This window comes from Schistocerca serialis, chromosome 11, assembly GCF_023864345.2.
Source record: "Schistocerca serialis cubense isolate TAMUIC-IGC-003099 chromosome 11, iqSchSeri2.2, whole genome shotgun sequence".
Classification (NCBI taxonomy): Eukaryota; Metazoa; Arthropoda; class Insecta; order Orthoptera; family Acrididae; genus Schistocerca; species Schistocerca serialis.
In genome coordinates, this window is record NC_064648.1 from 159,495,542 (window position 1) to 159,507,950 (window position 12,409).

At 43.2% G+C, this 12,409-nt stretch overlaps 1 protein-coding gene across 13 annotated transcripts in view; it reads right to left on the reverse strand.

The window, feature by feature from the left end:
* The window catches only part of LOC126426744 (eukaryotic translation initiation factor 4 gamma 1-like), a 656,907-nt gene that overhangs the window by 66,757 nt on the left and 577,741 nt on the right, over positions 1 to 12,409 (reverse strand). For all 13 annotated transcript variants that reach the window (XM_050088722.1, XM_050088718.1, XM_050088727.1 and 10 more), the window contains one exon: positions 1,074 to 1,296. In XM_050088722.1, the coding sequence (XP_049944679.1) occupies positions 1,074 to 1,296 (223 nt within the window). The remainder of the gene's footprint in view (positions 1 to 1,073; positions 1,297 to 12,409) is intronic.

The following is a 12,409-nucleotide window of genomic DNA, read 5'->3' on the forward strand; positions in this document are numbered from 1 at the left end:
GATTATGAATTTTTTCGCCTATCTTCTCTAGTCTCCACAAATTTAAGGCATGTTCGGTCCGCCAAACACATCGGTAGTTCCACAGCGATGTGCCAAAAAGCAAAGGTGCTAAATTTTTTATTCTGTTATCAAAATTGGTTGAGGTACTGGACTTCCTGCATAGGAATCTGTCAACTGCCATGCTTCCCGTTAAAGGGATATATACTGTAGCATGTGACACGATTATGTTTAACTTAGCTCTCAGCACATGAAATACAGTGTGATGCAATTGAGTTTCTAACTGCCCACACAAGAAACACCCTCTCCATCAGCACAATGCCAGGCCACACATGAACACTGTGACATCTACAACAATCCGGACTCATTGTCAATCAATCATCCTTCCAACATTTCCACCCAACTTGAACCCCATCCAATTTTCATCTGTTTCCGAAATGTCACTTTACAGTGCAAGCAGAAGTGAAGTTGTGGCCCTGTCAATGAAGTCAAATGTTCTACAGTGATGCTATCAACAAACTGTTCACTCTTTGAGGAATGTGTGTCACCAGGGCGAGTTGAGAAATAAATATGCAGATGACGGCAGTAAGTTAGTTTGATTTAATAACCTTTTAAAAGTTTTCACAAAAAGGAGGCATTAATTTTCAGCATGCCCTTGTTAATACAATTTCTGTATCATTATGCAGCATATCCCTATGTTGAAATCATTTAGTGAATATGCAACTGGGTAGTGCAACGCGGTCTGACAAGTTTCGTGGCAATGCAAGGAAAAAAAGAGGTCTGAGCTTAAAGCACAGAGAGAATGAGTGACACTAGACAGTATGTGTAATCACAAGGCTTCAATATCAGAAGAGATTTATTTATGAGCCAAGTGTACCTTGATCTATGCCACACTGTCATAAAAATGAAGTTTACGTTTAAAATTTTTGAACTATGTGGCTAATGTTGACAGTACAAGCCTCCGGGCTCAAAAACCATTTGTCCCTGCCTACAAGTACCACAAATAGGTGTAATTAAGAGAAGCAACCAACAGTGGTGCCAAATACTACAAATATCAAAGCTGGGAGATTTCTCACCTGGCGGGAACATTTGCAGGAGGTGGCGGCTGGGTTGCCGGCTCTTCCACAGGCGTGGCGGCGTTCTCCACAACCGCTGCTGGGGCGGGGCTGGCTGCGGGGGCAGAGGGAGGAGCTTCCGAGAATGCATCCATGTCCGTACCTTCCTTCTCGGCACCCTTCTTGTTCTGTTCGCGCATCTTCTGACTGCGCTTCGACTTCGAGCGAGAAGACTGTTTACTACCTGTGGGCAAGAAGAAACAATTACTAATAACTGTTCCTGCTCTGGAATCCACCCATGTCCTTAAGATGTTTCCCGAAATTAAAAACAGTAGAGTGCAGAACAACAGTACATAGGTGGAAGTCTCTTGTGGGCACTACTGGTTGTGTTTGTGCTAACAATTATACTTTAAGAACTACGAAAAAATGTTTCCTTAAACAACACACACGAAGGAGGCATACTACTGTATACATCACTTATGCAAATGGAGATCTGCATTTACAAATGCAGACGTTCTCACTATTTAGTACGAAGTATTCAACCTCTCTCTCTCGTGCGTGCGAGTGAGCGTGTTTTCTGGAGAATCAATTTGTAATAGAACTCCTCAAGGCAACAGATATTACTAGAAACATTTTGACCTCGCTCCCGTTTCTTAAAATAAGAATTCCTTCATTAATAAAATGTTGCAGTAAGACACAAGCATCATTTGCAACTTTTATCTCTTTAGTTTTCTTTACTGGGCAAGTATAGATCGTGAGCATTTAATTGACCAAATCGTATCACTTACATTTCATATTTTCTGAAATGGAGCCAATGTTTTGCTTTAGGTGATAAATGTCGAGGAATATTGAAAGCTGGTCACAAAGTACCTTTGATTTTATACTCGACACTCCGAAGTGAGTGTGTGTGTGTGTGTGTGTGTGTGTGTGTGTGTGTGTGTGTGTGTGTGTGTGTATGTGTGTGTATACAGTCACATTCAAATTTGTACTGAACAGATTCGTCTTGCTGCTTAGCTACAAGTTCTTCCTAGTCTCTACTGGCGTAGATTGCAAGTTAATATGACACAGAAAGGTAAATGTGATTAACATTTAAATTATCTCCACACCAGTTTACGTGGGACACATACTATGTCCCTTACCAAAAATTTCATAGAATTTATACACATACCGATATTATATATTGAAAGAGGATACTTCTCTCAAGAACAATAACGCCCCTGCAGTTCAAAGCGTGTGCCGAAATATTGGCATTTTAAAAATAATTTCAGCTACTGAGTGGCAAACCACTTCTCATAATATTTGTACGCATCCATATATGCCACAAGAGTTTTAAGCTAAGTGAAAATATTAAAAATTAACGTTTATTCAAGAATTTCCCAATAATCAAATAGGTTGTTAGTTTTAGTATAAAAAGTCAATTCGCCACGAAAAAGCCTTATTTGAACGAGGTGCTTTACTGAGTTTAACAACAAATTACGGCGCCACTTGGCGAGTTTCATATGAAAATATTTCCCCAGGTGAGAGAAGTTGTGAGTGGGACATAATATTCGAACTGGTCAGAGATGGAACCCAGGGACTATTGACCCTCAAATTAAGGTGTTAAGAGCACTGTAAAATTACCTCTGAACCATCTCTTGTCTCGCGGAGGTTGCGCGGTCCGACAATAACAGCGCCTCTCAGCGTCCATACCTGGCGCTCCTTTCTCTCTCGCGAGCTGTGACGTCACTGGGGCCCCAGCCGAGCTGCTACTGTGCGCCTTCTCACTATATTAAGCCTAGCCCCGGCGGCTGTGGCGCCGCGCCACGGCAGCGTCGCAACTATCGCTGACGTCACCCCTCATCCGTGACGCCATACGTGACGTCACACGTCACCCCAATACGCCTGCTATTTCTTCTGCGGTTGTTTTTAAAATTCTAATGACCTTGCTTTTTTGTCTACACGCAATACGCTGTTAGAAATGACGTGGCTATGGGACGTAATGATACAGTTTTGTATAAATAGCTGCCTCGCTCTAAGGGGCAGAAAATAGGTTTTTTAAGAAAACGTGTTTTTTTTAACAGATTTGGGAGTGGAATTTTCTTACTGCCAGGCATTCGTTTTCCAAAATACCAACAATACTCCGTATCCCAGGTCTCTCACCCCACTACAACCAACGTATGGGCCGCCCTTGCTAGTGGGTTTTTGCAGGTTTATGAGTATAAATATTAGATTGCTTTAACGATACGTCTAATTGTTACTTTATCATACATTATGGATAATAAACGTAGCTCGTGCTACGAATTTTTGCGTCACAAGCTGTATTTAACTGTAATGTATTTACTCTACAACAAAACAATGTGAAATGTTTACACGGTATTTTCTTCGTCAAAGGGATGTTCATTCTGGGAAGTATCTACGAAATGCCAACGTCTAGAGTGTAACACGGTACAGAAATCTAGAAAATGCACGTACAATGTTATTCTTTGAATTACAGCTGGACAAGTCTAAGTGTGGTTCGAGCTGTGCTGACGTCGCTTTAGCGTCAAGAGCGAGCACTGCAAGCGGATATATACATTTACAAAGTGGCACACCTGCCCAGAAACTGCCTACCGTTATACCCCAATATCTTTCAGCAAGTTGGATTCAGCGTGCTACCCAACACTCCCTTACGACAGAGCTTTGCACAACATACTATACCGCGCCCTCGCATGGCAACGAGATTTTCATTGCCCCTTGCCGTACATTCTCTCAAAATTACTTACCAGGTATCTAACAATTTCCAGAAAAAAAGCTATCAACCACCAACGATTTCCGTAATCAGAATCCTTCCTTTACACTAGCAGCTTTCCTTCACAGGATCCGTGGAACAACTACAATGCGTTAAAGCTCTGCGATCGGAACTCCAGATTCTCGTTGAAACGCAGTAAAACCAGACTGAATTCTACTCATTCTGTGCGATCTACCACAATATACGCGAAATACCACAGAAAAGAACTGCGACCCCGAAATTGCTTTTACATCACTTGATACTTCCTAATCGAGGTAAGATTCGAGTGTTAATAATGTGTTCACTTCGACGGAAATTAGGAGACAAATTTTAATTTTAAGAAAGTAAATTACGGCAAAATGAAAACTTTCCAGCAGAAATTAACACAAAAGCATCTCCGACGCAGGCGTAAGGCTCGTTGGCTGCCCAATTACCACGCTCATGATATGCTAATAGACAACTGAGGAGGTCAAAACTAAATTTCCCTGTTTACTTTTCAAAAATTGAAAGAATATTGGAAGCGGTATGCTATTGTCCTCCCCCGCCCTAAGAACTGACTTTTTTGGGAGGGGAGGGGCACCAATGGTTGACATTAACTGGAAGGCGGAACTGGATATTATTTTTTTTTTTTTTTTTTACGTTGACAGCACAGTTAGCGGTGAAAGATACGGATTGAAAGTCGGACCCTGGAATACATACAGTCGTAATAAAACACTGAGATGACAAGCCATGAGACCACCTTTTGCAAAACATAGTGAACCAGCTGGAAGTGGCATGGACTAAGATTCATTGGAAGTCCCCTGCAGCCTCTACAGTCGTCTGTAATTCGTCAGTCGTGCCGGTGTAGGATTTTGTGCACGCACTCGATTACGTCCCGTAAAGTCCAGGAATGACTGCAAATGGTCTCCTCCAAGTAGGCGAACGTACCTGAGCCGTGTGTCGGCTCTCAACATATATCGCGCAGTAAAGATTGTTCTGAGTCCTTCCATTCCATCGTTAATTGATTCTTGCATATTTATCGTTATGCTGCGTAAGATTCTTTTGAGATTCCCCTCTGGTCTTATCGATCATCGAGTCGTTGCTTCCTGTTAGCCTTGTGTACGGAAATAAAATCTTTGGGGGGGATGGCCGGTTGGCTGCCTAGCTGTGGCGAGTCGGTCGGTCTGTTTTTAAAATCAAGAATTAGAGAAACCGCGGCGTGGCGTGGCGCTGGAGAGTTGGCTGTTGTTCCGAGAAGCCTCGTGGTCTATCCTGGTGGTGCGAGACGAGTGGGACGAGTTGACGGGACAAGGCTGTAAGCTCTTGCTATGAGCACCCGGGGGCCACGGCTGTGGTTCCGAGTCACTACTTGGTGGGAGCGGCAACGGATGTCTTAAATTTTCCGTCCGGGGGCGGGAATGATGGACTAGTAACTCGCCTAACCTGAGGAGTGGTATTTCGGCGCCGTGGGTGCAGAGAAGACGAGGGTTCCGGTGACAGAGCGCGTGGCTGCGAGACTGCGCTCAGTTGGGTACGGTGGCGACGTGTACACGATCGGGTGTAAGGAACCTTTGCATCGGAGTTCACCTGCTGTTTCTCTGATAAACTGCAAGTTAAGTTGGTTAAAGGCTTGGATGTTAATTGAAGAAGTTTGGTTTGTGCAACCAGCGTCTTTTCTGCCTTGTGGCCCCCTGCGCTCGGGTTTCCTGTCCCTGTCGCCGGTGTAATTATAGACAGTGATCTTTTAGCTTCTTATTAGTACTGCCTGGGAGGAAGTGTATTTTTGGGCAGGGATTATGGTTCCTGATTTGATTCTTCCTCCTCCCCTAGCCTCGCGTGGGGTCGATGTGATTGCTGAATTTGAGGCGTTGTGGGTCTGTTGGTCCGCTTCTAGCCTGAGCATCCTTCGGGTGACAATTGTGGCCGCCCTCACACCCAGTCGGTTAATTATTTCTATCCCACGGCATTTTGGTGGCAGGACATGGTATTAAAGTTGTTAGTTATTGTAAAATGTTAAGTGGTTATATTTTACTGTTTTTGGCCACTGTTTAAAAAGGTTTAGTTTGCCTTTCATTAGTGGGTTTTTAAAATTACGTGGCTTTAAAATGGTTAGTTATTGTAAAAAGCGAATGGCTGTATCTACTTTGTTTTAATCTACTTGGCATCCTTTGAAAATTCTAGTTCCGCCTCCCTGTTAGCGAGCCCTTGTAATTTAATATCTTCTTGTGCCAAGGTTTTAAAGAAGTTGGCTCCCTACATGTTCGGTAGCGAAATTGTATGCAAATTGATGGTTTTTGTTTCATTACTTGGAAAGTTTTAATTTTGTTATTAAATGCTTTATCAAAGCCTGTTTTAACCCCTTACCGCATAATGTGCCAGAAATGGCACATACCACTTTTCTCTTTGTCAATCTCATATCTGAGAATATATTTCCAAACTGCATGTTGGGACAGATAAGGCACACAGTCAAGAGCAACTGTGCAAGTAGTGTATGCCATCTGTTGGGAGAGTAAGGAATTACGTGTTATGAATCTTTGCTTTGTGTTGCTAGCTGTTTACATCCAAGTTTGGTCACACAAACAGTTGCAATCAGGCACAGTAAACGATTGATTTCAGTGTTTATATTATTTGCAGAGGAAAAAGGACATCTGTGGACAGTTATAAAGAGGTAAGTTTATATATTTGTTCATTAGAATACATATAATACTGAAAAATAGGTCTGTGACGGATATGGCACAACATGCAGTCTGGTCCAATCGAGTACGTGGTTGCATTTTACCTAAGGAGGCAGCAATGAAGATGAATGGTCGAGGCAGCATGGAGGAAAAGATAGCAACAGTAGACAGTGTGCAACTGTCAGTAGTCTCCTGGTTTGATAATAAGTAGTCAACACTTTGTCAACTTACGTTGGACGCAAACCAGAAGGAGAGATGAAGAGGCTTTTCAGGGAGGAAAAAGAATATAAAATGGTACCATGTCCACACACTGTGATGATCTACAATGACTACATGGGGGGTGTCGATCTATTAGATTCTATGCTAGGATATTATAGAATTCAAATCAGATCAAAGAAATGGTACTTGAAGATATTCTTTCATCTAGTTGACTTGGCTTGTGTGAACAGCAGGCTGTTATGGAGAAGAAGAAATAAGGACTACATGCCCCTTGATTTCAAGGTCGCAGTTGCAGAGGCCCTCTGTAAAATTGGGAAATCCTTATCCAAGAAACGTCGTAGGCCAAGCAATGAAATACAAAAACAGCTTGACTGCAAGAAGAAGAGAGGACCTACAGCAGATCTTCCACAGCGTCAGGCGCGACTGGATGGGATACATCACATGCCTATCTGGCTGGAAAACCGTGGTCGTTGCAAGTATCCAGAATGCAATGGAAAATCCTATATAGCGTGTATGAAGTGCAGTACAACATTGTGCTTGAATAAGGAGAGAAATTGCTTCATCAAGTTCGTAACGAATAGAGAAAAATGGAAACAATGTGTTATTTTCTCAAAATGTGTGTATTGTAATGAATAGAAAGTAATTGTTTTACATAAATAGAGTTCAGCTAGTTCATGTACGTATCTTACTGTGTATTTTCCACATTGTGCATCATCAATCCCAAAACTGGTATCACATGGTATTAGTCGTTACTGCATGCTGTCCCATATATGGCACAAACCCTTAATTCTAGAATAACCGCCCCTACATAAGATTTAGAATTTTTTAAGCATTTTTTTATGAAGTCAGAACATCGAACATAACCTGTAACATTTTTTTCAGAAAAATAAAAAAAATCATGCAGTAAGGGTTAAGTAAAATGGCTTGGCCGTTAACTGCAGATTAAATTGTTTTGAAAAGGCACTCATGCCTACTAGTTTTTTGGATCTGTTCTTGGTCAAGTGATAAAAGAAATGACTAAATGGTTGAAGTAATCAATAAAGAAATTGTAAATTGCAACTCGACAGTTTCGCAACTGAGGGTATTCCTTGATTAATCTTAACACCTGTCTCAGTAACCATATCCGTCAATCCATGTGAATGCAGCCCACACCACTATGGAGCGATCACCAGCTGCTTAGGTCCATGGCTTCGTGGTGTCTGCGCCGCATACGATAACGCTACCACGAGCTGTTACCAACTGAAATCGGGATTCGTGTGATAGGGCCACTGTTTTCCGGTCTACCGTCACGAGCCCAGGCAATGTCATACTGTTAGCGAAGGCACTCGCACCGGTCGTCTGCTACCACAGCCGCACTGTGCTAACGGATGCGTTCGTCTTATATCCCGCATTGCTTCCTGCGATTATTTCACGTGGTGTTGCTTGTCTGTCTGCACTGACAACTCTACGATAGCGCCGCTTCTGTCGTTAAGCGAAGGTCATCTGCCACTGCGTTGTCCGTGGTGAGAGGCCATGCCTCTAATTCGGTACTCTCGGTACACTTTTGACACTGGATCTCTAAATACTGACTACCCCGTGCGTCTAGCTCCAGCTACCATTCCGCGTTCGAAGTCTTAGTTCCCGTTGTTTGACCACGATAGTCACCGAAGAACGAGTGAGCTCTTCAGATGCACTGCCGTGTGTGTGTGTGTGTGTGTGTGTGTGTGTGTGTGTGTGTGTGTGTGTGTACCACGACATGTCGCCTCAGTGAAACTCGTTTGGTGCCTAACGGCATAAAATTAAGCTAATTTTTCCAGGATGACATCCGAAGCGAAGAGGACAATTACCTCAGCACCAATGAGATATTTATTCAAACTGGAAATGTCCAACTGAACCAGATAAAGCATGGGACTACGATTACGAAATATGGTGTCTAACTTCTATCTCGCCACGAACGTTTACATTTGCCCGCGACTTCCCTAAATCGTACAAGTCAGACGAACTGATGGTTCCTCGGGAAATGGATGTTCGAAGTCGTCTATACTTCCAATCAGCTTTTGATCCGTCATTAATGAATTCATCGTCAGGACGTTAATTACTTTCCGCGTACTGTCGACTTTGCAGCACACGCAACTGTATCTTGTCAGACTTTGCCAATTCTGTTCTTCATTGCAGACGTAATATTTTCGTGTGCACGTTCAAACAAAGGGAAGTGGAAATTCTCTGTAGACGTACTTAACGGAGCCAAAGCTGATACAGCAAACCACTTTTCAAGGAAAAATTATTTTCAGATACGGTATAAAATGTATTTATCATTTCAATTTCGAAGTCTGATTACAAATACAGACCCTATCAATGTACTAGCATGCCTAAAACTGACTATTTGATACATTCGGGACGACTGGAATGGAACAAAATCACCTTCAGACCAAGCGGTCACTTAAGTTTACCTATTCCAAATCTATTAGTATTTAACAGTAGAAGAAACGGAAATTACTCATACAATGCAATGCGTTTATATTTAAATGAAGTCAACGCATAGAGCAGTTTCATACCTCTCATTTGTTTCAGATAAAACTTTCCATCAAACGGTTTTCTGAAATAAAACCATTATACATCACTATGTGTAATAATTATGTAGCATAACAAAGCCGAAATATGTAGTATACAATTGCGCTGTCTGAACTAGTCGACAATGAGAAAAATCTGGAAAGTCTTATTAATACGAACGTTTTCTTTCCGAAATGTGTCATTGCTAATGTTACGCACACTCAAGACAGTGACATTTATGGTGTGTCGAGTATTTTCATAGGCTGCGTGCACCACGAATTCGTCGCTGCCCAACGCATAATAACAATGTGCTAGACAGCGCATTTTGTGCTCTCAAAGCAGCCACAAACCTGGCCTGCTTGGCTAGTGGGTGCAACGAACTCTCACCAAGTCGTCTTTCATCGGTTGCGTAATTGGAAGATCACAGTCCACAAATCTGTCAATGTAGCAGTTTCAAAAAAACTGCTTAACGCGCTTCAGTTGACAAGATGCTTTCCTCGGTACCAAATGCGGAAAATGCTTAGAACATTAGTATCGTGAAGCCGAGATCGGGATACAGTTTCTTGACTGCACATCGGTTCCAGTACGTTATAGCTCCATTGTCAATGTAAACTATTAGTGTAAAGATCAGATACTTGTTTCACATTTTACCAAGAAAGTTCAGAATGTTAAGGTGCGCTCACTGTAACACTCAGGACAGACTACTACAGAACAGTTATCGAATTTAAGAGGTAACAAACCAGTGCCGGTTCAGGTACGGCAACGTACTGCAATACTGTGAGCCACATGGTCGCCACTAACGTTGGCACCGGCCCTGGGTTGCCTTGGCCATTAACGGGATTTCACATGGTTAATGTAAAGGGCGACCTGATCACCTTGTCGCCACAGGGTTCTCTCGCCCGCCCAATATCTTCCCGTGGCGGAATGTGTGTACCAACTGCGTGCCTGTAGTGTTATTCGTGTGAAAGTGAGTGAAAATTCTCTAAATGTTAGCAAATCGTGTAACTGGGAGGAATTTGGAACGAGGCCGGTATTCTCCAAGTGGGCTGTGGGAAACCGCCTAAAAACCAGATCCAGGCTCGTCGGCTCAACTCACGTCGTTCGACTGTCGGGCGGATAGGGTACAGGGCACAGGGCACGCGCACTCCCCGCCCCGGAACGGCTCTAACATGAACTGCTGGTTAATACCACGGGAGGATGCAACAGGAAATCTAAAAGACCTGTCTGCATAATTGCTGGAAAATAGTGTAATGTTTCTTTAACAAGGTGATAATGAGAAACGATAGCTCCTTAATAGCGATTACGAATTCATAGTGCTATCATACAGCTTCGTTCGAACTTACGATTCTGTACGGCATCTTGTCGATTTCCAAAACCTTGTCGATGTCGACTCGCGCTTGGCAGTTTTGAAGTCGTGCACACAAAAGGCCACTTCAAATTATCTACTCTCCTCCTGTGTTCCAGACATACTGTAAAACTGTAGTGTTTAGTCTCCCATTACTAAATTGAAGCCTAGTCGCCAGGCAGTGCACGTCGGAGCATCAGGAACTACAGAATAAGTCGTGTATCAATGCGATCGTACTGAACGGCAAGAAAGCTAACAGCACACCGTTAGAAACAGTTGCACTGTAACTCCCACAGCTGAACTACAGGTCAGAAAATCCTGGAATTTACTAGGGAACGAACCAGAGACCTTGTAGACTGGCACAGCTACCCAATAGAGGGGAAGAAGGAGAGGTGGGTTAGGGTAACGGCCTCGGCCTGCGAGACGGCGACCTTGGTGGGTTCGTTGCTCCTGCTATGCTGCGCTGGCTCCCAACAGGTGGCAGCCGCCGTGCAAATCTATCAGGACGCTGGATGTCTCCAGTTAAAATCACACTCCGTATATCTGCTTTCGGGTTGTCTAACAAAACCCTTTTTCGAGCTATTCTCCGGATTATTCGTTGGTCTGGAACCATTACCAAATTGTACAAGGTGCTGCAGAAACCACGGCCAGTTTTAAATTGCTCGCCATTGTTGCACATGGCTTTGTAGTGTGTTGATACGCGTGCAAGTCCGTAGTGGCGCTATATCATTATCACTTAGTATGGGTCGTTCGTCAAACATTGTTTTCGCAGCTGAAACGTTTTTTGTATGCGATGAGTGTCGTACGAACGCAGCGCTTTTTTAGGCAACAATTTGACACCGATCGTTTTCATTAAGTTACATACCAGCAGCAGATTATCAAATGCAACAATTATTGTAGAGAGGTCAGCAAAGACAGCTTCTGAAGATCACAGTACACTCACTGAAAATGATCGACTTTAAACCAAAATTTCTCAATTTCATGTCTGGTGAGGCAATTTTGATCTACAGGGCTATGTGAATACACAAAAAACTTTAGGTGCTGGGTGATGAAACGAACGCGTAGTGTGTACTGTGGCATGTCTGCACGGTTCAATTCGTCAGCACTTTCTAGAGATTCATGCAAATGGCATTGCTATCCAACATCTGAACGGTATGTCTTGTTACAAATGCAGGAAATGCGCCCTAAGAATATCCCTTTGCAATCGTCGTGGTTCAACAGGACCGCCCACAAAGCCAGAATGTCCATCACAGCTTTACGCAGCATATTATCGGGCGTGTTGCTTTCTGATTTGATGACGAACTGGCCACCCTGTTCGCCCATATATAGATTTGTGACTTCCTGAAATACGAAGTGTAAGCTAACAAGCAGTCAAGTAACATTTACGCCGGAAATCGAAGTCATTAGCGACGCTTCGCGAGGTTATGGCGCGCGTGCCTGTTCATGCCGAAACAGCATCGATTACAAAGATGGATCAAATACATCGATTACAACGAGGCATGTGATACGGGTATAATGCGCACCGTAAGGTAGCAAGCAGAACACGTTGACCAAAACGAGAATGAGTGGGTCAAACTGTGTAGAAGTCGCTAATACTCGTTTGCAGTTCTCTCGTACACGTTGCAGAGGCTCTGGAGACTGTAAAAATTGAACAATTAACTCCCTCAGCGGAATTCCTATTAAACATTAAAAACTAAGAAATTGACACGTAAACAAACATGGGGCGACAATAGACAGTGCTTTCGGCCGAGGACTCGCACTGCGCTGAAACACGCATATGCCAACCATCATCAGTGTCAGCCTATCACGTTATAGAGCGTGGGACGCCACTGATTGCACTGGCTTAGTTCCCATATTTTTGGCA